The sequence below is a fragment of the Taurulus bubalis genome (assembly GCF_910589615.1).
Source record: "Taurulus bubalis genome assembly, chromosome: 9".
NCBI classification, from domain to species: domain Eukaryota; kingdom Metazoa; phylum Chordata; class Actinopteri; order Perciformes; family Cottidae; genus Taurulus; species Taurulus bubalis.
In genome coordinates, this window is record NC_136597.1 from 20,397,464 (window position 1) to 20,419,902 (window position 22,439).

At 43.0% G+C, this 22,439-nt stretch overlaps 1 protein-coding gene across 1 annotated transcript in view; it reads right to left on the bottom strand.

The window, feature by feature from the left end:
• Positions 1 to 22,439, bottom strand: part of LOC306741839 (A disintegrin and metalloproteinase with thrombospondin motifs 20) — a gene marked incomplete at both ends in the record, with an annotated part of 74,527 nt that overhangs the window by 19,080 nt on the left and 33,008 nt on the right. Inside the window, 17 exons of the mRNA XM_079224159.1 lie at positions 1,331 to 1,507; positions 2,146 to 2,307; positions 3,795 to 4,064; positions 4,660 to 4,824; positions 6,435 to 6,539; positions 7,659 to 7,778; positions 8,719 to 8,889; positions 9,057 to 9,221; positions 10,327 to 10,537; positions 10,638 to 10,764; positions 11,525 to 11,654; positions 11,876 to 12,042; positions 14,203 to 14,298; positions 17,609 to 17,726; positions 17,966 to 18,102; positions 18,944 to 19,125; positions 19,359 to 19,504. Of these exons, the coding sequence (XP_079080285.1) occupies positions 1,331 to 1,507; positions 2,146 to 2,307; positions 3,795 to 4,064; positions 4,660 to 4,824; positions 6,435 to 6,539; positions 7,659 to 7,778; positions 8,719 to 8,889; positions 9,057 to 9,221; positions 10,327 to 10,537; positions 10,638 to 10,764; positions 11,525 to 11,654; positions 11,876 to 12,042; positions 14,203 to 14,298; positions 17,609 to 17,726; positions 17,966 to 18,102; positions 18,944 to 19,125; positions 19,359 to 19,504 (2,649 nt within the window). The remainder of the gene's footprint in view (positions 1 to 1,330; positions 1,508 to 2,145; positions 2,308 to 3,794; positions 4,065 to 4,659; positions 4,825 to 6,434; positions 6,540 to 7,658; positions 7,779 to 8,718; positions 8,890 to 9,056; positions 9,222 to 10,326; positions 10,538 to 10,637; positions 10,765 to 11,524; positions 11,655 to 11,875; positions 12,043 to 14,202; positions 14,299 to 17,608; positions 17,727 to 17,965; positions 18,103 to 18,943; positions 19,126 to 19,358; positions 19,505 to 22,439) is intronic.

A 22,439-nucleotide genomic window follows, 5' to 3' on the forward strand; every position in this document is an offset into this window, starting at 1 on the left:
TCATTCTTAGTCTGGAAATATGATAAAACTTTATCTTCATGATACTGCATAATAATGCACCATTATAAAATGTTATATAAAGTTTAATAGCACCTTTTCATAATGAATAACAATATGACTATAAATTGCATTTTAATGTGGCTGTTTGCAGAACAACTGGATTAAACCTCAGATGGACTTCCTTTCACAGATATGACGTTAGGATTAAATCCAAAATTCCCACCGTTTTAATCAACACATAGGATGATACATTTTGACAAACCATTGTTGTTGTGACATATGACAAAAGTTATTTTAATAGTTTATAAGCATTTATGCCTGTTTTCCTATTTGATGAAGACTACATCATATATTATCCAATATACTTTATTAATACTTAAAATAATTGATATCTATAAGAAAAATGTTTTCCTAAAATGCTTTTTTATTTTTTCAAACCCTCTGTATTTTAAGGCATTTTAATGAACTTTTTGGGATATTGATTTGTATGTTTTGTTTATTAGTTTATTTGCTTTTGTGATAATGTAGATTATTTCAAATAGTTTAACCTGACAGAGATGAAGCCATTGTAAATTGCATTTCAACTTAAGTAAAAAAACACATTATCAAAAATACAAATGAAACATGTTTTGAAAATATTTTCCTCTGTACAAACTGTATTTACTCATAGAGAGATACGAGAGGTCTGACCAAGAGCACCAGCAAAAATATTAAATAAAATATTCAGTAACGAAAAAACTAGCTACTTGAAAAATAAAATCATACTGTACAAAGATACACATACAAAATACACCGACAGTCATTTGTTGCTGTTCCATAACGGTCATAATATTAACTCTTATACACAAATATACACTTGTGTACTTCGGATACAGGGGAAAAGAAAGCAACAACAACAAAGAACATTTACTTCACGCCTCATATATGAAATAAATATTTTCTAGAGTTATGCTTCTACAAATATATGGCATTGTTGGACAACACTGTCCTGATTTATAGGTCTTAATTTGGAGCTTTGGCTCAAAATGGGATTCATGTGTTTTGAATGATCCCCTCAGTGGAGCAGCATTGTGTTTTTGTGTATTTCTTTTCTGGATTCTAATCAGCACCATGACCCTGCAGGGTCCATCTGGGTGGGCTGGCGCTGGCTAAACAACAGTGGCCCTCGATAGCCGGGCGCTCACTTCAGGATCTCCCACAGTTTTAGGCGAAAAACACACTCAGTACACGTGTCTGAAGTCATTTTAGCACACACCACATCTACTCACAGTGACGCGCCCTCAGTGAGGAAGGTAAGTGTTGGAGGAAAAACGAGTTAGTACTATCGTACCGGCTTCCATGGTCGGCGGTGCCAGGAGGCAGAGCCTGGGCAGGGCTGCAGGTTGCATTGCTCCATGTCGGGCGGCTTGTCCAGGATGTCGCAGTTGTAGTTGTTTAGCCTCTGGCCGTTGGGCCTTTGACAAACCACCAGGCGAGTCCTCCTTCCACCGCCACACGTCTGTGTGCACTAAGGGTAGCAAACAAAAATATGTTTTAATCATGTATTCATGACATAATACAATGATTTTATAATAATTAGGGCTGGGCAAAGTTGAAAATCTTTTACTGATTAATCGCCTGATTTTTCTGAGATTAATCGCGATTAATCCCATTATGCGGCAAATTCAATAATGAAGTAAAAACTAGTGTATTGCGTGCTTTTTTTGTAAAGTAATGTTATCAGAACAATATAACAGGCACTCTGGAGCAACAGCAAGTTAACAACAGTATATAAAACAGTTTTCTTTTCTTTTTTATGAACAGGTACCAGAAGAAACGTTTGTCTTTTATCAGGGAACAACATAAACAGTCTGTTCATTAGGTAAGGGTCCCTGTGAGTGACAAGGCACTCCTTCTTTTGTCCATGTTCAAACAGTAATGTACCATTTTTTTGTATGTGTCTGATAATGTGCTTTAGTGGGGCTTTTCTGAACAGTTTCAGACTGAGATTGAACAAATCCCATTTTTTGGCACAAGATAAGAGAGAGAGGCAGACACACAAGACAGAGGAGACCCAACAGATAATAAGGATGAAACACAAAAGGTGTGGGAAATGTAATGAAGTTCACAATGAGTGAGTGGAAAAGTATGAAAACTGTGTTTCACCTCTCCCCAGACACCGAAGTTCCACAGAGGACAGGGTCCGGAGTGGCAACCCTTGGACTCGGCAGGTTTGACCCTCTCGTCGCAGTAGCTGTTGCTGCGCCCGTCGGCATCCTGACACACCACCACTCGCCTCTGGAAACCTCCTGCACAGGTGCTGGAACACTGCAGAGCACACAGAGTACTGATGAGGATGATGCATGTGCACACAGACTGAGGTACAACACATACGTTATGCATAAAAGGTCTATTATGAGCAATACAACACAGATGGATTTTTCTTTTTTTGGCATGTATCAATTATTAGTTTTTGGCCAACATGACCGTGAAATAACACCAAAAGGATTAAAACAATCTATCCCTAATATATGATCTCTGGTTTTTATGTAACTGAAGTTTTCAACTTCACTGACTGGGGTGTGGTTGAAAGCTCAGAAACACTAATGTCATCTTTCATCGAACATATTATAGTGTGGTCAAAGATTTCACAGATTTCACTGATTTACATTTAAATGTGGTGGTTTAAGTGTTTGCGAACCAGAAGAATGCTGGGGCACACATACAAACGCAGAAAAAAAAAGAAAAATTCAGCATAACAACCTGTTTTGCTGAATGCACTGTTCAAAATGATCTTCCAAAGATGGAAAACATCAGTCCACGAAGGCCGATCTCAAACACTGAACAACACAGCCTTGAGCAGAGCAGTAGGTGCACTCTGCATCCAATTAAAATGACACATCCCCACTGTCAATGTGAGTGAGCACATTCAATGCTCTCTATAGAATGTGAGCAAGGACATCGCAGAATGAGCCTGAACAGCGGCGCTTCCAGTCAAGTTCATTATGTGAGACTGAACAGTGCACTGGGATGAATGACTCTGTTGGTGGGGGTTTAGAAAATAGAGCAATGTTCTTCTCCTGGTTTTTGAGAAAAACAAGATAAACACCCAGAAAACACATGTCCTCCAAAAAAGAAAAAACAATTGATCTCCAAAATAGAATTTCAAGTCTTTTGATGGAGTAAGAGACATCTAATAACTGACTTTTGCCTGTTAGGTGCAAAATGAAAAATGGCAACATTAGGTGCAAAATGTTGCCAATTATTCTCTAGCGTGGAGCAGATTTTCTCTCTAATACAACACGCTTTGCTCTATTCTTTATAAAACTGGGCATACCCTCAACTGAAAGAGAAAATTCCATATAATGGCTATAGTGATTTAATCAACTAAAAGTGAACAAGTGATTGTGGATGAGACTAATAGTAAGAATCACCAATTTCCTGAACCCACGTGCTACCTACCATGTAAATCCCAAAATATCTTTCAGCGATAAGGTTTGGTACACTATGGCAATTTCACAGCAAAACAAATCCCGAAATAACATCATGCAAACAAAACTAAACACGCAGGAGACACAACCCTAACTGCACCAATGCACCTATTTTGAGATTCCTTACAGACATGAAAATACCAGACACAGTTAAACGCAAAATAAATTAACTGGAGCCTGCTTTTTCTCACGGTCAAGGGCATTAGGAGCCTAAACTGCCCCAAAACCATTTGCCAAATCAATTTCAAGGCTCTACAACTCAAGTGAAATGATTCTCCCGCCATGCACAACCCTATTTCCCCAAAGATGATGTGCTGAACATACTGCGCCCCAGGGTCCGGTCCTCCACTGGTTGTCTGCCGATGGCACATTCCAGCTGCTGTGGCCGGGATGGCGTCCGGGGTCCTGAGGATATCCGTAGGGCTGATCATTGTTCCGCTGGCGGTGGTAGGTAGAGGGGCAGGGTGCAGCGGTGCACTCTTGTTCGGACGCAGGCTTCTCATCCGGGTCACAGAAAGACTGATCCACCGGCTGGTGGTAGTTAGAGCAGACCACCTGCCTGGTGGCTCTCCCAACGCCACAAGTCACTGAGCACTGGGGACAGAGAACCAGGGTGTTACAAATGTTGGAATAATGAAAAATGATTTTCCTCTAATTCTGCCAACCTAATTCTGCCAATATCTCCCGTCTTGTTTAAGGTGTAGTTTCAACGTTATAGTTTGCACTGTTATGAGAACTATGCACTAAACTGATCGGATGTTACGTGACAATGTGGCTGGAGTACTTTGCAAAAATGTAGCAGATTGCCTGCCACATATTGCTTCATGATGTGCAACCTTGTGATATGACGACCCATGAGTCTGTAACTCTGTATGCCGCTGGAGTAGAGAACTACTAAATATGACATGGACTTAATGAACTTAAGATTTTGTCCTCTGAGAAATTCAAATTTGGCTTTTACATTCAAAAAAGATAATCCCACCACTGGTCTCTTTGGTGACATCATGCATAATTTCATCTCTCTTGTCATCGTGATATTCACAATTAAAAGTGTCCGAGATCACAGCAGCGCTTGGAGCCCATTTTGTTTTCAGGATGATTTTAAACATTGTGGTTGAGTACTGAAAGTCTCTGCAGTGGAAAACATCTGTATTGATTGGACACAGCGTCAGCAGTTTTTTGTACTCACAGGAGACCACTCCCCGGCACGCCATTGGCCACACGGGCTGAAGCAGGCCGAGGACTCCGGGGGGCGGGGCAGGTGGGTGCAGTGCGACTCGTCGGCGACTCCTCCCTGGGCGTCTCTGCAGCTGACGTAACGCGCTCGCTTCCCCTTGCCACAGGACACGGAGCACTGGAGGACATGCAGATACAAGCTGAGATCAATATTTGTCAAGACTTATAATGATCACGAGGTCGAGCGGGACTGTTTGAAAATGCACCGCAAAAGGTGACGAGTTGTGAGTGCCATGTCAGCTGTGCTGTATCGTTTCTGCTAACTGGCAGCCCACAGTGGTAATGAGAGCATACTGGATTGTGTACGATACATATCATGTATCAATGGTGCTATTGTACCTGCAGTACACAGATAAGTACCCAGATATCTTATAGTATAAAGTGGCATTGTAAAGCTGCAATTATGTTCAATTTGAAGTTACCAAATATTCTTTTGTTTCTTATAAATAATGAAATAAATTAATAATATATATGTCTGCCTCACTAATGCTTTGATTCATACGTTTCTGTGCAGTGAGAAAATGCTTGATCACTTTCTGTGGGTTGACAATATTTCCCACCACAATGCAAAAAGCACAATTCAAGAAAGTTGTAATATATTGTATTAGGATGATTAGAGTGAATGAAAACTCGTTTCGAGCTAAATGGCCTTGAGGACGAATAAACCAGAGTTTAGGGTGGTTTGTTTGATGCTTGCAAGTTCCTCTGGATTATACAATATTGTGCTTGTATGTAGAGGATTTGTGCAGCTCAGTTATACTTCCTGACAACAGTAACAGACATGTCCTACTCCGCAACAGATGAGGAGACATGTTTGTGGATTCTTTACCGCTAGTCACAAATAAAGGCGTTTATGATTGCATCGAATGCTGCCGGTGTCCTGAAGTGACTCCCTGATCAACTTTGAGCTGCTCACACTATTGTAGCTGTACTCGCGGGTACTTAACGGGACATCGCAGTAAACATTTCTGAGGGGATGAATACCTAATGCAATCAAATGGCTCCAGCTCAAACCGGCATGTTAATATCCCTCTCATATCAATGACTCTCTAAAGAGGATGGCAGTTCCGCTGCTCGGGGGGATTGTATGCATGTGTATGTGTGCACGTGGTGTGTGTATAATCTGTGTGTGTGTCTGTAAGACCACACTGGCGCTGGCCTCTTTGACATGTGAGCTCACACCGACTTCCAGATTGACAGACGGGGTTCAATCTTAGAAACCATAGACTCGTGTTTAGATGAAATCTGGTTTTCATTTGCGACGAGTAACAATGCAAAGTATCAGAGAGACAGAGGGGCCTCTCAGCCCAGACAGTGGAGCCTGTGTGTGTGTGTGTGTGCCAAGGAGGATCATGGTCCTGTACAGTATGTGCCATCTGAAGGAGTGTTGGGATATACAATAACGTTTAAAATGTCGATCTCATAAATAAAGGAGAGCCATCATTACTGGAGTGCGGTTTCCTTCAGTTCCACACACAAAAACACAAACACATGCACATATTTATACACACTTTTTCATCAGTATTATTATTGTTAGTCAGATTCCAAAGCCCATCATATCAGTTATCTCAAGCTACACACAGAAAGATGAACGAAACAGTACTATAATTTGTTTCCCATTCAATAAAAATAAAAATTGTTTTTAAATTTTCTTTGGACTGCACAAGGTGGAACCCACAGACTGTAATATGCATTGTTAGACCGAATAAACCCAGTTTGTTTCCTTACCGCAGTCCAGGAGCCATATCTCCACTGGGTCAGGAGTTGAGTGGACTTGTCAGGACGAGGCGTGCTTTGTACTGGAGCCCAGGGACACGCCTGCATCTCACAGTCCTAAAACCAAAAACATGCAAATACGGTAAGATGATTACTTGAGTCATGCATCCCCTACATTGAAGCAACTCGAATAAATACACTAAATATATTTCTAAAACATATTTCAGACACGCCCTTGGATTCAAAGATCCAGGTTGAAGATGTCTTAAAAAAAATGCTTATACAATATCTGTGAATACTGCGGTGACCTCCATTCCAACAGCTGAGACAGAGATCACCTATCTGGAGCCTGAAAGGTCATGAGTTCAACATCTTCCGCCTACCTCATTGTGTCCATCAGTGTCTAAAAGCCCTTATGCAATACCCTTAAACCACTCAGGTAAAGGGTGCTGCAGCCCCGTGGTCTGTGTCCACCGTGACACAGATGTAGACTTTAAGGTCAAAGCAAAGCAGAACAGGCGAGCACTTTAAGAAGCTGCTGATATGAATCAACTTTTAAAGTCTGCAGGGAAGGTCGTATGCTTGACTTGATCGTCAAAGGATACTTTGCAGGTGAGCGGCTCGGCCTTCAACCAGTCGCCACATGATTGACAAGAGCTTGACATGAAGCGTGACAATAACTGAATGCATGTGGTTGAATCCCTTTGCAGTTCTGCTCAGCTCGAAAACCTTTTAGTCTCTCTTTGCTTTGGTTTTCCTGCCGACAACTTTCCCATTTGGTTCCGTTCTACGCCTCTCATCCGCCTCCGTTCCGGCCACAGCGGGCAGCTGTTCACTGAAAAGTTATACGGCACGCTACCTGTCCAGTTAGCAGCTAGCTGGTGAACATAGCGTTCTTTGGAGCCAGATATTTCCCTCACAGGAGCTAGTGGAGAGACTAAAAACAGAGGTTAAAGGAAATGATGGACCAAACTTATGTTTGCAGCTTGTTCCGCTTCCCTTTAGGTGGCAAAAAGAAAATCACTTGTTGCTGCTTTTTGGCGCTATCTTGTAAGATTGATATAAAGGTTCAAATAACCTTCGAGGTAGCCTAAACTCCTCAGTCAACACTGATTTAAATCTTGCATTTCTGTAAACAGCAACCTGCAATCTTATTGGACACATTAAATCAAAGTGAAAAAAAAACTTTAGTTTGGAGAGAGTATGATCAGTTAGTAACGGTTTAGTTTTTTTTACCTGAGTGTCTCGAGGCCTTGCTGCAGCATTGCACTCTCTGTCGTCTACTGTGTCACCGTAACCCCCCGACACACACCTCACAGCTCTCATCTGGTAGCCATGGCCACAGGTCACTGCACACTGAAAGACAAACATGCACACACACACACACACACACACACATGTAAACACAATAAGAGAGAAGCCCAGTCAACCGCAAGTTATCTCAAACTCTATCTAAGTATGTCAAGGTTGATATCTTAGACGGGCTTCAGCTCAGCAGAGCCTGGGTAAGACCGACATGCATATACACACACACACACACACACACACACACACACACACACACACACACACACACACACGTCCACATAGACACCCATGGTCTTAACCCGACCCTTTACCCAATTCTGAACTCCCATACGAGGCGATCAGGCCACATCCATGTACAACACGAGAGTAGAGGAAGTGCCACAGGAAAGGTTTATTTAAGCAGCAAATTATACTTACACAGGCATTGACGACCTGATATATTCCAGCTCTGTAAATACCACTATCTGACTTCATACAAACAGGTGGGGGGGCATTAGACCTACATGTATAAACTAGACTATGAATGGCCATTCATACATGTTTCATTCAATTTGTGCTTAACCCTAACAGGACTAAATCTATACAGAAATATTTGGAAACTTAGAAGATTAAATTCATATGAAGGTGTGTGTGTGTGTCAGGTTTAGTCTGACAGGATATAAGGGCAAAGTGAAAGCACCGTGGAGGAAATGGCAGCTGGAGTCAGAGCACACTCCTCCGTAACTTGCCGGTATATCAGATTACACACTCACTCTTATACACACAAACTTGAAATATACACCGTCACTGCTACACACCACATTCTCTCTCTGTGACGACACACACACACACACACACACAGAGAGAGAGAGTAAAAGATACGAGTCAGGATCCTAGACAGCCAGCTACACATGAAGCTCATTTCCACAGGGAAACACTGCATCAAGGTGCCTCGCCCCAGTGTGTGCGTGTTTGATTCAGTGTGTGTGTGTGTGTCTGCAGGACTCACCGCTCCCCAGACGCCGACCTGCCAGGAAGCACAGTCGGGCAGCTCGCAGCTCCCCACAGCCGGAGGTTTGCTGGATGGGTCGCAGAGGTGCTCGCCCAGCTTTTCCTCCCCGGTTCCCATGCTACAGGACACTTGTCTGTGTCTCATCCCTTTACCACAAGTCACCAGGCACTGGGTGGCATGATGGTGGAAAAGGTAGAGAAAAAGTCATTAATAAAAAGTTTGACGATTAAGGCTCTGCGGCCCATTTCCAAGGACTAATAAAGACGCATTCAAACCGTCCTGCTATACTTTGTATGTGTGGGTATGTGTATTGCGTGTGCATGAGAGTTCCCCACCTCACTCCACTCGCTAACGGTCCACTTGGGACACGGCTGGTCGCTGCAGGTTTCAGTGACCACCCTCTGGTATTCGTTGCAATCCCTGTCCACCAGCCGTCTCCCCAGGTTGTTCATGCAGTAGGACTCTCGGTTACGGCTCCCACGTCCACATGTCTTAGAGCACTGCATACAAGAATACATTGAACATGTTCAGCCCGCTCCATCATTGTTTCTGTGCAAAAATTATGTTTGGAAACACAACATACTTCATATATGCATTGAAAAAATAATAAATAAACATAAATGCACTAAATGTGCAGCAGTGATCATCCGGTATTAAGGGTATCCAGCATGATTTTCTTCCTATATTGACACAACCCCTAAAACATCTGAGATGGAAATGTGTTTTTTTAAATATGATTTACCAACCCCAAATATGTGTTTGTATGTGTTTACACAGGTACTAAAGACATTGTAAATCCATCCGTCAGCTTGTCATTAGTGAGCAGCCTACACAACCTGATGCAGTATTCAGGCTGAACACACTCACAAAGCTAAAAAGTCAAAACCAGTTAAAGTTGATTAATATGTCCTGCCAATCAGGACTGCATTCTGAAATTATGTTTCTGTAATTACAGATTTGTTTTCAACCATCACTCCCCGGCAGAGGTCTGACAGCATTGTTTAGTTACGTATCTAGTATGGATTTTAGGGAATCTGTTCACACTGATGGAAGAAACTGAAAATATTTAACAATGATAAGCTAATTAGGCCTATACTAATTATGTTTCAATTAATTTGAAAATCTGGCTCCACAGTGTCTGCTTAGAATAATCTGGCCTTAAATGTAGTTGATGACCCCTTATATACAGCACATACATTATCAGACATTAGAAATATATAAATAATATTAAAAAAAAAACACTTTGGTCACTTCAACTACCTCAACTGTGCAATATAAATACATTTGTATTCTGTCTGTCTGTATAATATTGTTATTGTGCATTTTTTTCTGATTTTATTTGTATTACTGTTTTACTGTTTATTTATATTACTTGTTTTAATTAGTATTTTTACTATGTCTCTTCTGTGCACTTTACCCGTTTGCTGCTGTAATCCTGCAAATTTCCCCACTGCGGGACTAATAAAGGATTATCTAATCTAATCTAATATAATATACAAATAATTAATAAATATGCCTCTAATTAGGCCAGGGTCTCCCCTTTGTTTCATTCACAATCAGTCTGTTTGGCCAGCTTATCTAATACAATTCTTCCGCTGACTGTACCTGTGACCAGGCGCTGTACTGCCAGCTCTTAAGCAGACAGTCCCCATGGCAGGGCTCTCTGGTCTGAGGTTTGGCGGCGTCTCCACAGGTGCTGGCCTCCATCCTGTCGCTCTGTCTCTTCACCAGGCTGTACTTCATGCACTGAACATCCAGACTGCGGTAGCCGGCGCCACACTTAGCAGAACATTCGCTCTTTCCAGCCACGTGCCACCTGTGGGAGAGGAGGTGTAGAAAAATGTTTGGCTGCGTGTGCTCCGTTGGAATTTGTTTTATGGGTGTACGTGTGTGTGCTTTTCTGCATTAATGCGCACCTGACTTCACACTCAGTGTTGCAAGGCTCAGCAACAGCAACGGGACGAGGTAAATCTTCACAGCGTTGGTCCGATACCTCAAGGAGATCACTCTTACGCACACATACCACCTTTCGTCTTCGCTCACCTGCACGCGTGGGGAAAAGGGTTCAAATCAGAAAACATCTGGCAGACAGCTCGATGGCTTAATATCACGTTTCTTCACCTTTAACAAGTCTGGCCAGCTTTCTGACATCCAGTCCTTCATCATGCAGCCTGAGGGGTTCATGTCAGATTTACACCCCACAAATACATCTCTTTACTGGTTCCCACTGTGCCCTCTGACCCACTGGGAGCCTGACTAGTTTGCTTCTAGAAGAGAAATTTGAGGGGCTTAGTTGGGTTAAGGGCCAGGCAAAGGGGAAGGTGTCGGGCGATGAGATTGGCCGGGGTCACATTGGGGTTGCCGGGAAGGAGATTTATGGAAGGAAAGGATGAATGAGTGCATTTTTAAATCTGGAGGTGAGTTTAAGGGATGCAAGAGAAATGCTAATCCTAATGTACCATGACACTTGTATTCATGTCCATGTAATGCGGTTTTATGTAATAAGAGCTCAAAGCTCACATTATGGTTCATGTACATTTCACACTTGTCACAGGTTTCTGGGTGTAAAGTTTTTTATGTCACGAGTAGCTGTAAAATTGCTTGTCAGTCAGAGCACATGGCTCTACATAAATAACTTTGGGCCTCAAATCTCATTGAATATGTACTCATGTGGGTATCAGAACTACACAACATCCTCCAGATATTTTGTGCAATTATGAAGCTTTTTAAGATCCACCGAAGCCAAAGAGAAGCAATCCAATTCTTCATGTGTGTCAATCTGGAAGCCAAGCTGAGGTCTTACCCTGACAGATGCGGTTGCACTCGAGCCAGGAGCCTGAGGGATCCCACACAAACTGCTCCCTGTGTTCCTCGATGGGTATGTTGAAGGAGTACCGGACATCTGGGTTGTGGAGGTTTCCCACACACAAGACCTGTGGAAACAATGGTGGGAAAGGCAAGGTCAAAAGACTTAACAGTGCTGTCCTTATTTTGTCTACGTCCACACGGAGATATCACCCTTTTAGACAGATATCTCACTCAGTATTTTGGTGGGTTGGAAGACAGTGAACTGTTACTGGGAGAGATGTAGAGATCAAGACGAAAGGAGAGGAAAAACACAGGATAACAGAGTAGGGATGTATCATTTAAAAACCTGCAGAATGAGCTCGTCCTCGATGCGGTCAGTGCAGTTTATGCGCTCTACTTTTGTGTCCGAGCCGCTGTAGTCGATGACGGTTCCCTTGAAGGTGATTTCCCTTTTGAACATGGCCACCACAAAGTTCCCATTCAGGAGAGCGTTGGACTGGTTGTCAGATAATGCTGGAATAAGAAATAGACACAAACCACAAATAACGCAGCGCTCCGAATGTGAAAGTACTCCGCACAAGTAAAGGAATGTTTGGTTCTCGCAGATTTGGGAATGTTTATGAGATGTGGCCCTTATTATTTCAGGCTATAAGTTAAGTAAACTGTCCTTGAGCTGCCAAACTATTTTTCTGCAAAGCCAGTGTTGCAGGGGAGGTATGCTGAAACACTGGTGGCACCACATTGCAGTTATTTGGAGTTAGACTGCGTGACTCTTCGTAATGACTGACATTGAAAGGAAAACAAAGGATCTCCACTGACTGCAAATACAAACAAGTACATAAACATACACACACAAATAACACAGAGGAACACATGGATAAACACTCAAAGTTGGCAAACTAGCACATACACCCAAAATGAACACTGACCACCTGTCTCTCTCTCTCTCTCTCTCTCTCTCTCTCTCTCTCTCTCTCTCTCTCTCTCTCAAACATGCAGTTCATGACGTTCTGAAAAAGCATGCTGAAACAATGTATGTGATTACGTTCCAAGAAGCCACTTTGTTTACGTTGTTTAAGTCTGCACATTGTTGGATGCCAGCTAGTTATCTTTAGCCCGAAGATGACTGTGGGGTTTTGCAAACGATCTATAGACTATGGTTGTCATCACTGATATTTTGCAGAAATGGAAAAAGAAAACAATGCCTTAAAACATGTGCAGAGACAGAGCCACAAGCACCAAATTAACTTAAATATACATGCACATATTCAAGTTTTCTCAAGCCTGGTGCGGACCCAGGAGTCGCTTATTCTGAAGCTTATTTTTCAAGAAAAATGTACTCCTTATTGCTTGAACAGTGGAGAGAAAATGAGTTAATGTGACATGGCGGCAGATTACAAGATACAGTTTGTTTTCCAGTACATAGGCTGTTCTAAATACTTGTGCATTTTGATACATATGGGTCAAAAATAGGAGGAGAAACCAGCCAGGAGGAAGGAGTGGGTCTTAAAAAGGTGTTGCACTTCCAGAAAAACAAAAAAAGATCTTTCATTTTGTGATGGCGGCGGAGAGCACTGTCTATTTATTACATCTCTCCAAAACCTTCCGTTCTGCGACTCGAGAGACCACAGCAAATGCTCCACAAAATCTATACACGTTTTATACTTTCCCTGAGATTCAAAAATGAATAAATAAAACTGAGCAAAGGCAAATCCAACAGGTGAGCATTGAGCTGCTCTCTAAAGGTCATCTTCTCAAGAAAATGTCTCCATACTGTACGAGTCCGACTTACAAAAAAAACAAGGCGTTGCAAATACCGACCATGTGTAATACAGGCACCGCTCGCGCAATGTGTGGTTGTGGCACTCAGCAGCTGCGGGAGTCAAGCTCTTCACAGCGGCATGGCAACAAGGGCCTGCCAGATGTGTTTTCTGACAATCTGACTTAAAACATCTTGAACCTGACTTGAACCATCTGAAAATGGGCGCCCGCCCTGACAACATAGGCAAAACTCGTTTTCTCAGGTTTTTTTCCCCTCTCTGTTTGTATCTCTCTCTCTCTCTCTCACGTGCAAGCCCGCCAGGACACACACACACACACACACACACACACACACACACACACACACACACACACACACACACACACACACACTCACTCTGAGCCCGGTGGGTCCATCTAACCCTATACCCCTATATCCACTTTCATGCGGCCTGGGCTCCACATGCCTCTAATTAGCACCTATTGCTGCCTCATTTATCTTTCTCAGGGGCTGACACTCCATTTGCTTTCCCAACCAACCCTCTTTGCCATGACCAGATGGACCAACGCCCCTCCTAGTTTCCACCATATAAACTCAGTGCAAATGACAGTTTCCTTTCCCTTATGAAAACAGTTTGACAACAGTTTGGCCCACGTTTCCTTACCCTCCTTCACTAAAAGCCTGCCTCTACAGCTCTGGGTCACCAAGCCTGGGTGGTTTATGGTCATGTTAGGGGATAATGGCATTGACCTATGAGATGAGAGCTGAAAGGATGTAATGTATACATCTTATTAGGTTGGACTGCTTCCACTTTGGATTGATTCTCCCAAGAAAACCAGCAATTTGATACAGTGTTGCTTAAAACCACATCGTTACGCTGACACACACACACACGCACACAGCACACTCACCGAGGTAGTTGTCGTCCTCTGACTTTCCAGAGTAGCTGACCTGCTTGATATCTATGTTGGTGGCTCCAGCTGGGATCCGCACCACTGTGTTGTAACCTGAAGAAGAAAAGTAGAGAAAGTGAGCACAGAAAGTTACAACAAAATTGTACGAAGTCTCAAAAGGGAACCAAGTAGCCACAATAACAGCAGTGAGTGGTCCCACCTTGGTTTCCATAATAGCTCCACTATGCTACACAAAATCCCAGTCAGGGAAGTCCGGTTCCATCCACTGGGGATTTAAATATCACACTTGGAAAAATACAAAAAAAGGGTCTAGTCCTCTCAAATAACCTGCAGGAGGCCTTGTTTTAGTCTCAGAGGCCCGACCGTGAAATGATATGTAATTATTCCCTGGACTTACCTTTGGCCTGTAATTACTACACCGGGCCTGTTGTCCCATGATAAACTAACATACAAAACGAGAGAGCATGAGGGGGAGCGAGCATGTGAATGCCAAGACGTGACAACAAAAATGCAAAGATAGAGACTGAACAGGGGGCCGGGTATGTAAGCTGAACATGGGACATTGGAACATATCTGCAGCAGCATGTGCTGAAAACTATCATACGAGACTGAGGGCTTTTTGAGATTTGTACTCTTCTTTACTTAAACTTTGATCATCCTGTTGTGTATTTAAATACTCTTTCGGTCAAGATTTTTTTTTTACAGTTTAGACATCATTTTACATTTGATGAATTTAGCTTCTTGTGTTTAATTTTTTTGTTGATTTTGCAGAAAAGAATATGAATGTGCAAGTAAGGATTTGAAAATAAAAGTAACATGTTGTTACTGACAAGAAATTCTCATATCAAGTATCAAAAGATGTCTAGCAATACCAGTTCTTCTTATCAGCGTAGTTGCTACAGATTCTGCACATTCTAATAATCTCAAGATGAATAACAAATGTAACCTTGTATGTAAGACGAGACACAACTAAAAGATACAGTCAGATGCATGAAAACATATTCTTTTATGAATTACAGGGGCAGATAATGTCATCCATAATGCACTGTACTCATGATGAGCAGCTGTTTGGATGCAACCACAACTTTGCACTTCTGGCCACTGGGTAAAACCAATTGAATCCATTAATAGATTACATTTCCACGGGTGCATTAAAGGATGTTACGCATAGTTGGAGACAATCAATATTCACTCGGTTCTTTCACTATCATATTTCAGCTTGAGAAATTGGCCTACCAACTATTTACTGCTGCCTTAAAAAAAAAACTGAATGGCATGAGAGGAAAGGTGTGTTGGTGTGACATGACGGTTAGCCTGACACCTTGAGCCACTCGGGGGCAGCACTTGGTTTACATATCTACCTCTCATCAGCCATGTAAATCTTCTCACACAAACATTAAACACACACACACACACACACACACGCACGCACGCATACAGACACTGTATAGTCATCACAAGCCATGTTAATCATGACTGAAAGACTGTACAGAAAGCAACTACGACTACTACTATGCTCCAATATTCCCTCACAATAAACCCTTTTCACCACAACCCAAAACATCTACACACAACTTACTGTTACTGTTTAGTGTGTCATGTCAAATTCCCTCACTAAACACTGGGGACAGGATAAGCTCGTTAAAAAAACAGGGGCGTATGAATTTCAGAAACCGCAAACGAGCCCCCCCCCCTCTCTGAGGAAACATGGTATCCACAAGCCATCTGAGGCCTCCGAGATCCCCCAGCTTAATACATGACCACACACACAATCCTCTGCCACCACAGGGTGACCCAGGGATGAACAGTAAACACAGCACACTGGGGAAAAGAAACTGAATTTAGGGAACGCTGGGGTTTACCTCAAACAGGCTTCCCTCTTCCCTCCACTAGCTAGAAAGAAGATGATGTATTAATAATAGCCTGCAGGTGAGAATTAGAAGGCGTCACAAGCTCACCCTGATGCAAGTTGTCAGACAGTACGGACTGGGCTGATGACAAACATCTGCTTGCTTTGCATTTGCTGTAATTAGATTATAATTTGTTCCACTCAAACATTTAACCTAGTCTTTTTTGTTTCCATTGAAAGCTCATCGAGTGAAGAAACCAGAAAATATAGCGAATCTAAGCCCGTATCAAGTGCACTTATACATCTCAGGGCCAGCTTTAAGTCCTAACTTAATTGAAACTTGAAAGTTTATATGTTTTATAATACTGGGGGGGGGGGGGGGAAGAACTGGGGACTGTAGAAATACCACTAACACATTTAAACGTGTGGAATATGTTCAAATGCTGTGTCAATTTAATGGTCAACAATACTTTAAAATATTTACTTGTTTTAAAGGACTGTTATCTGTTTGTTGTTTACCATATTTACCTATTGTTGCATGTTTATTGTTTGTATTATATTTGTAATGTTCTATTGTTTTATTCTATGTTTATTGTTATGCACTGTTTTCACCGAGTCAAATTCCTCGTACGTTCAACGTACTTGGCAATTAAACAATTCTGATTCTGAACGTTCAGAAACTTGCAATTTACTTCATGAAGATGTGAATTGACTTTGACTATCCCCCCAAAAAAACAAAAAAAGAAACACTCTGGTTTGATGTGAAGAGAGAGCGAGACAAAGGAAGAGACTAAGAAATAGAGAGACATCAAAAAAGAAAAGGACAAAAGGAAGAAAGACAGAAAGACAGGCCTAGAGGCAGAGGGATATCCTGCCCGGGCTTCTCTCTCTTCAGGTCAAGCCAAATTACCAGGGCTGAGCTCAGTGCCGGGTTCGGTTCAATACAATCCTCAAACCCTGTACAACCAACAGCTCACCGAGCGCAGAAAGAAAGCAGATGGATAGAGACGCTCAAACTCAGCGCCAAACTAATGCGGAGTAAACACGATGGAGGCCACACCCAGGGCTTTTATGTTAATGCTTCTGCTGTTTTGCTGCCCAGATCCCGAAAAAGGATTGGATGCAATCAGCAGTTGGCCCACGCTGAGGCACCGCATTATGCAAGGCAGTTCAAAGGGGTGATGTTGAGTTTCTGTTCGCTATCTGAAGACCTGAGAGAGTGAGATCGCTGTGCTAATCAATTTTCCAAAGCACTGCGGAAGATTGATGCTCCGCATTTTTTTTTCCAGATCTGGCTGAAGCACGTATTGTAGCTGAAAACGCAGCCTAATATGTTTAAACATAACCAGACATGACATCAGCACCCAATACGCGTTGCAGCCACGTGCAGCTGAAGTCTTTCTCAGCTCTTCTATGTTCACTGCGTATCGGGCAGTTGCCCGATACTGCCCCGCAGAAGCTGCTGACATACAGTGTGTTTAATAGCGACACCTTCTTTTTTTTGTCAGTCAGCTATAAGTGTACCGCACATGTCATCTGAGCCGTGCGACTTACCATACTGAGCATCGTTGAAGGTCCCTGCCTGGGTTTTACACGACGAGTTGTCCCCGCCGCACACTCCGCACTTGTCATTCCTGGCCTTCGAGTTGAGAACGTGGTCGCAGCCTGCTTGCTGAAGAAGCACAGGAGAGGAGAAGATTTGTGATTTTATGTAAAACATACTTAAAATGATTAGTTTGATTAGTTTTCATCCTTTCCATTCATTACAAAATGTGAATCGTGGATAAGTAAGACTAGGCTGACATTGTTAAGTTATATTTGTGTCTGCAATGTATGACAGTACATATCATGAGAGCGTGTGTGTGTGTGTGTGTGTGTGTGTGTGTGTGTGTGTGTGTGTGTTCACTATACCCTGCAGAGGCCTTGAACACAGATGTCGTAAGTGTCTGGCCCACATGGCGTGCCGTCGGTGACGCGGTCCTTCAGCTGATAGTACGCCATGGTCCCAGCAACCCGGCAGAAGAGCTTACAGCGATCCTTCATTAGTACTGCATGGAGAAAGAAAACAAACTATGGAAAAAGTTGGACTATAACTAATGAGATTCATAAAAGAAAAATCCTGAACAATAACAAGATGAAAAGCCTTAAGATGACTTGCACGTGCTGATGAAACACCACACATTTTTGATCCTACACCTATTTACGTTTTTTTTTGTGTTGCAAAGTTCAGAAGACACTTGCTAGGATTGCCAAATTTGTATCCATTGTTTGGAAGAATCACTTTGTATCCGACAGCACAATAGCTCTGGGGCTTGGCCTGTTTGCTTGTGGAGCATCAATTACAAAAATGAGTCACTTGCTGTAAGTTAGACAAGGTGGTCTCTGCCAGATGGGAATCTCACTGAGCTGAGCGGGCCATCTCAGAGAAGAATGAGATTTGGCTGGAGGAAGGAAAACTTCCAGGAGGCTCACATGGAAGGGCTGCGTGTTGCTTTAATGTTGCTGTTGTTTCGTGTCAACTAAAGATTCCACCCTTGCAACTCTTATTGTGGGTTTGCAAGGTATGACAAAGAAAGTGCACACCTACAGATATACTCTAAGTTGCACATCCACCCATTCCATATTCTCCGCATATGCATTAAAACTGAATTAGATTAAAAAGCAGTAGATACATAGATATCATGATTTTGCATGCATCGGCCTTCACATCCCTCCCACGCGCAATGTGGTGTGCAGCATTTTTAGTTAAATGCACCAAACTTATCTGTATCACTGGCTTCAAACTACAGTGTACAGTTGGATGTAAATAGTATCCGTCTTTGATGTCGCAGCTCAGGTTACCGCAAAGCGTTCAAATTGCACGCTTTGGGATCACATTGGCGTACTCACTGCCACTGTACTTGGGGACCCAGCGGACAGTGGGAGGTAGACCGTTGATGTTGAAGTGCTTGCCGTCAAACTGAGAGCACTGCTCCTCGCGGAAATCTTTCTGTCCTCGCGGACACGGCTCGGTGTTGCAGGAGCGGAACTTCATCCTACGACCAACGCAGAACTTCCCGCCGTTTCTGGGCCTAGAGAGCGAGACGAGACAGAACACAAAGAGCGCTGCGCTTATTTTCAACTCAAAGAAAGTGTTTGTTCTTGTTTGACTGGTCTTTATCACTTCAAACCCACACTGTTTACACTTAAGTTCACACATGCTTTTTTTTTTTTTTTTTACTGTTTCTCTTATTGGTTCAGACTCCAACACACATTCACAGGCTGTAATGGGTTTGATTGTCATAACTGCCGGATCCTTTCTTACTCTGGTTTGTTGCAGTCTCTGCCATTGCTCCGGGTTCCTCCACCACAGGACCTGGAGCAAACACTGTAGGGCCCCCAGGGCCCCCACTCCCCATGGACTGGCTGCAGGTCCAACTCCTTGTTTACACACATCCCGTGTCTGCAGTACTGCATTTGAACAGACACACACAAAAAATGACTGCAACTGCTACAGACCTGAAGACAAACACAGACTGCGGGATGAATGCAGGCACAGCTGGTAGTGGTGTTCATCTGTTCTTTCTTTATCCTCTGTTTAGATCTCAAGCTATATTTTTTAAAGAAATCCTAATTCAGCTATTGTTTACCCTTGGGGAAGGCGTCCAACTCCTCCAGCTGTCCAAAGACTAACGGGAGAGGGAAGGAACGGTAGAACAGACAGAAATAGAAGAGAGTGGAAGGCAGTGGAAGACAAGACGTGTCAATGAGAGAAACCACAAACTGAAATGCACAGTATGTGGGAGAACAATTCCCATTTATTTGGGAGTGTTCTTTTTATCTAAAAGTCATATGATGTTATTATTTGCACACTATTTTCCACATGGGCTCTCTGTTTCTCATTACAGGGTAACTAAGCCTGAAGTCATTGAAATTGAAATTGTGTCAACACAAAATGTCTAAGACACGTATCAAAATGAAAACCATTTGCTGTGCTTGGGTTGTAAATACAGAATTACATAATATCTTTCACACAGTATAGTAGACCCACTTTGACATAGAAAATAAGGCGCCCTGTATCAAACAGTGTGAACCCACCAACCAACTTTTGCCAAGAAGTGCTAACACTGCTTTCATAAGCAAAGCACGGCAGGCCCATTTCCCTTTGTGTGTAACCAAATCCCCTTCTCAGTGGCTAAGATATCGGAGGGTCCTGTTCACTGAAAGAATGCAGGACAAGACGCCGTCTGTCTGGGTACGTAGCCAGCCGTCCGGGCACACAGGCACGGGGAGCAGTGGCACCATGATAAGGAAACTCTAGAGTTGTGATAACAAGAAGAACAAAGTTCATTACTGGCTTGAAATCAGGAACAGCCTTCTGTTGCTCGGCTGTCTATCTCCTCGGATGCAAAGCTTTTAAACCTAGAACCTGGGGAGGGTAGGATGCTCTTTGCTGACACTTCATTCATTGGTCTGCGAGGTTCATGCACAAGTCGTTACTTCATTTGCCAGTTCTTTCCAGATGAGAAATGCAACTACTATCATTTCGATTGGCCACAGGCCCGTTCCACTACAAGATATTCACCCCCCTTCTCCAGATAAATAAAGACTCTTGAGGCCTGAAAACAGAACCGTGTGGGATCCACTTCAGTGGATTTTCATCATTGCGCTAATAACAAAGGGAGGATATCAATCAAAATCCTCTTCTGGACAATTTCTAATCTGACTAGTTTCCACTTCAACTTGCAGCCATTATTTTAGGTGAACACCTGCAAAAGTGCAACGTCATGCAGACAAACACATGTAAACATACAGAAAATGTGGCATCGCTGCCTCTACTATCCTGGCCGAGTTTGCTTTACACATTTGCAGCTCTAATGATGGATTGTAAAGTCTGTACGCAACGACGGACAGGTGTTAACAGCTGCAGGGTCTGGACTAAACAAGCCACAAACAGTTACATAATGCAGACCAGGTTTGTGTTTCTTCTCTCGTTCCACTGTAAATGCAAAATGAGGCCGCTGATCGTTTTTGTTGCAGAGCAAACAATGGATTTAGAAAGAAATTCAAATAAAAGTGACTAAAAGGAATGTAATAAACACCACAAAAAGGCAAAGAGGTGCTGATCCTCGTTGGTTGAGCAACCTCCTCGAGACTAAAGAGCTAAACCATCAGAGTTTATGGAATCGTCAAAGAAAGACTTTTTAAGATTTTGTTCGGAGTTTTCCTTTGACTTAACACAGATTTCCTCTCCCCTTATAGCTCTCCCATCCCCTCCCCCCACCCTAGCTTAGGGACTGTCAACCGGGACCTGAACATCCATCCCTTATATACCTCAGCCGCCCATCCCCCTCATCCCCTTATGGGAAACTGCAAGGGCCACGCAGGGACCACCACAGTGCAACCAGGCGGCAGAACCCGAGGAACTGTCAAACACAAGGCGGACTGTCTGTCAGAGAGGACCAAAGCCTGTGTAAGCCTCTGAGGCATTCCACTCCCCCCGCTGGCACCCTGTGTTTACAACCGTTTTGTTTGGCTTGAAAAGGTGATGTGGGTGAAAAGAAGAAAGAAGGAAAGGGGGAGTGGAAGGAAAAAAAAACATCTGTGTGAGATGATGTATGTGTGTATGCGTGTGTGTGTGTGTGTGTGTGTGTGAATGTGAGCATGTGCATGACTGCTGTGTCTGTGTGTGTCTGTGTGTGTACCTGTGAATGTGCATTAAGTGTGAGAGTGAGTCTGGAGGCATCCGGGGGCCACGCTCAATTCCAATTAGCCTCTCTTTTCCAAAGTGCATAAACACACCCTTGGAAAACGGTGAGGTGGAAGGCAAAGCTCAAACAAGCATTAAGGACACCGGCAAGACTCTCTCCTAGCAAGATTGTCAAAATTTGCCCTCAATTAGGAATGTGGTGAGACATTTGAAGGTCTTGTGAGAGAAACCTGTCCAGCTGTGACGAGCACGTGTTTCAAATTAGGAATTTCACAAAGACACACACTGACTCACCAGCTCATACCAAGACATGTGTGTATCACATGCATTTTTTTCACATACTGTTTATAGATAAACAAATAATACACACAGAGGAACTCACGCTAGACTTTTGCCACTTTGCTCTCAAAACACACACCAACACACTAACTAAAGTTTCGCCACCTCAGCCACCGAGAGTAGTCACCAGCATACTAACCCCAACAGTGGGAATCCTATCTCAGGACAGCAGCATCTGCTCTGAGCTCCTCAGCTGGCTGGTTTGGGAAGTTAGTGCCCTGTAATTGCCAGGAAACTGTTGCAGAGAGCACATCATTTCTGAGCACAAGCCATACATCACTGCAGGAATGAGAAGGCAGAGGACTGATTTTAAAAAGCCCTGCGCTCTTTCATTTTAACACGGCCATTTCCAAAAGG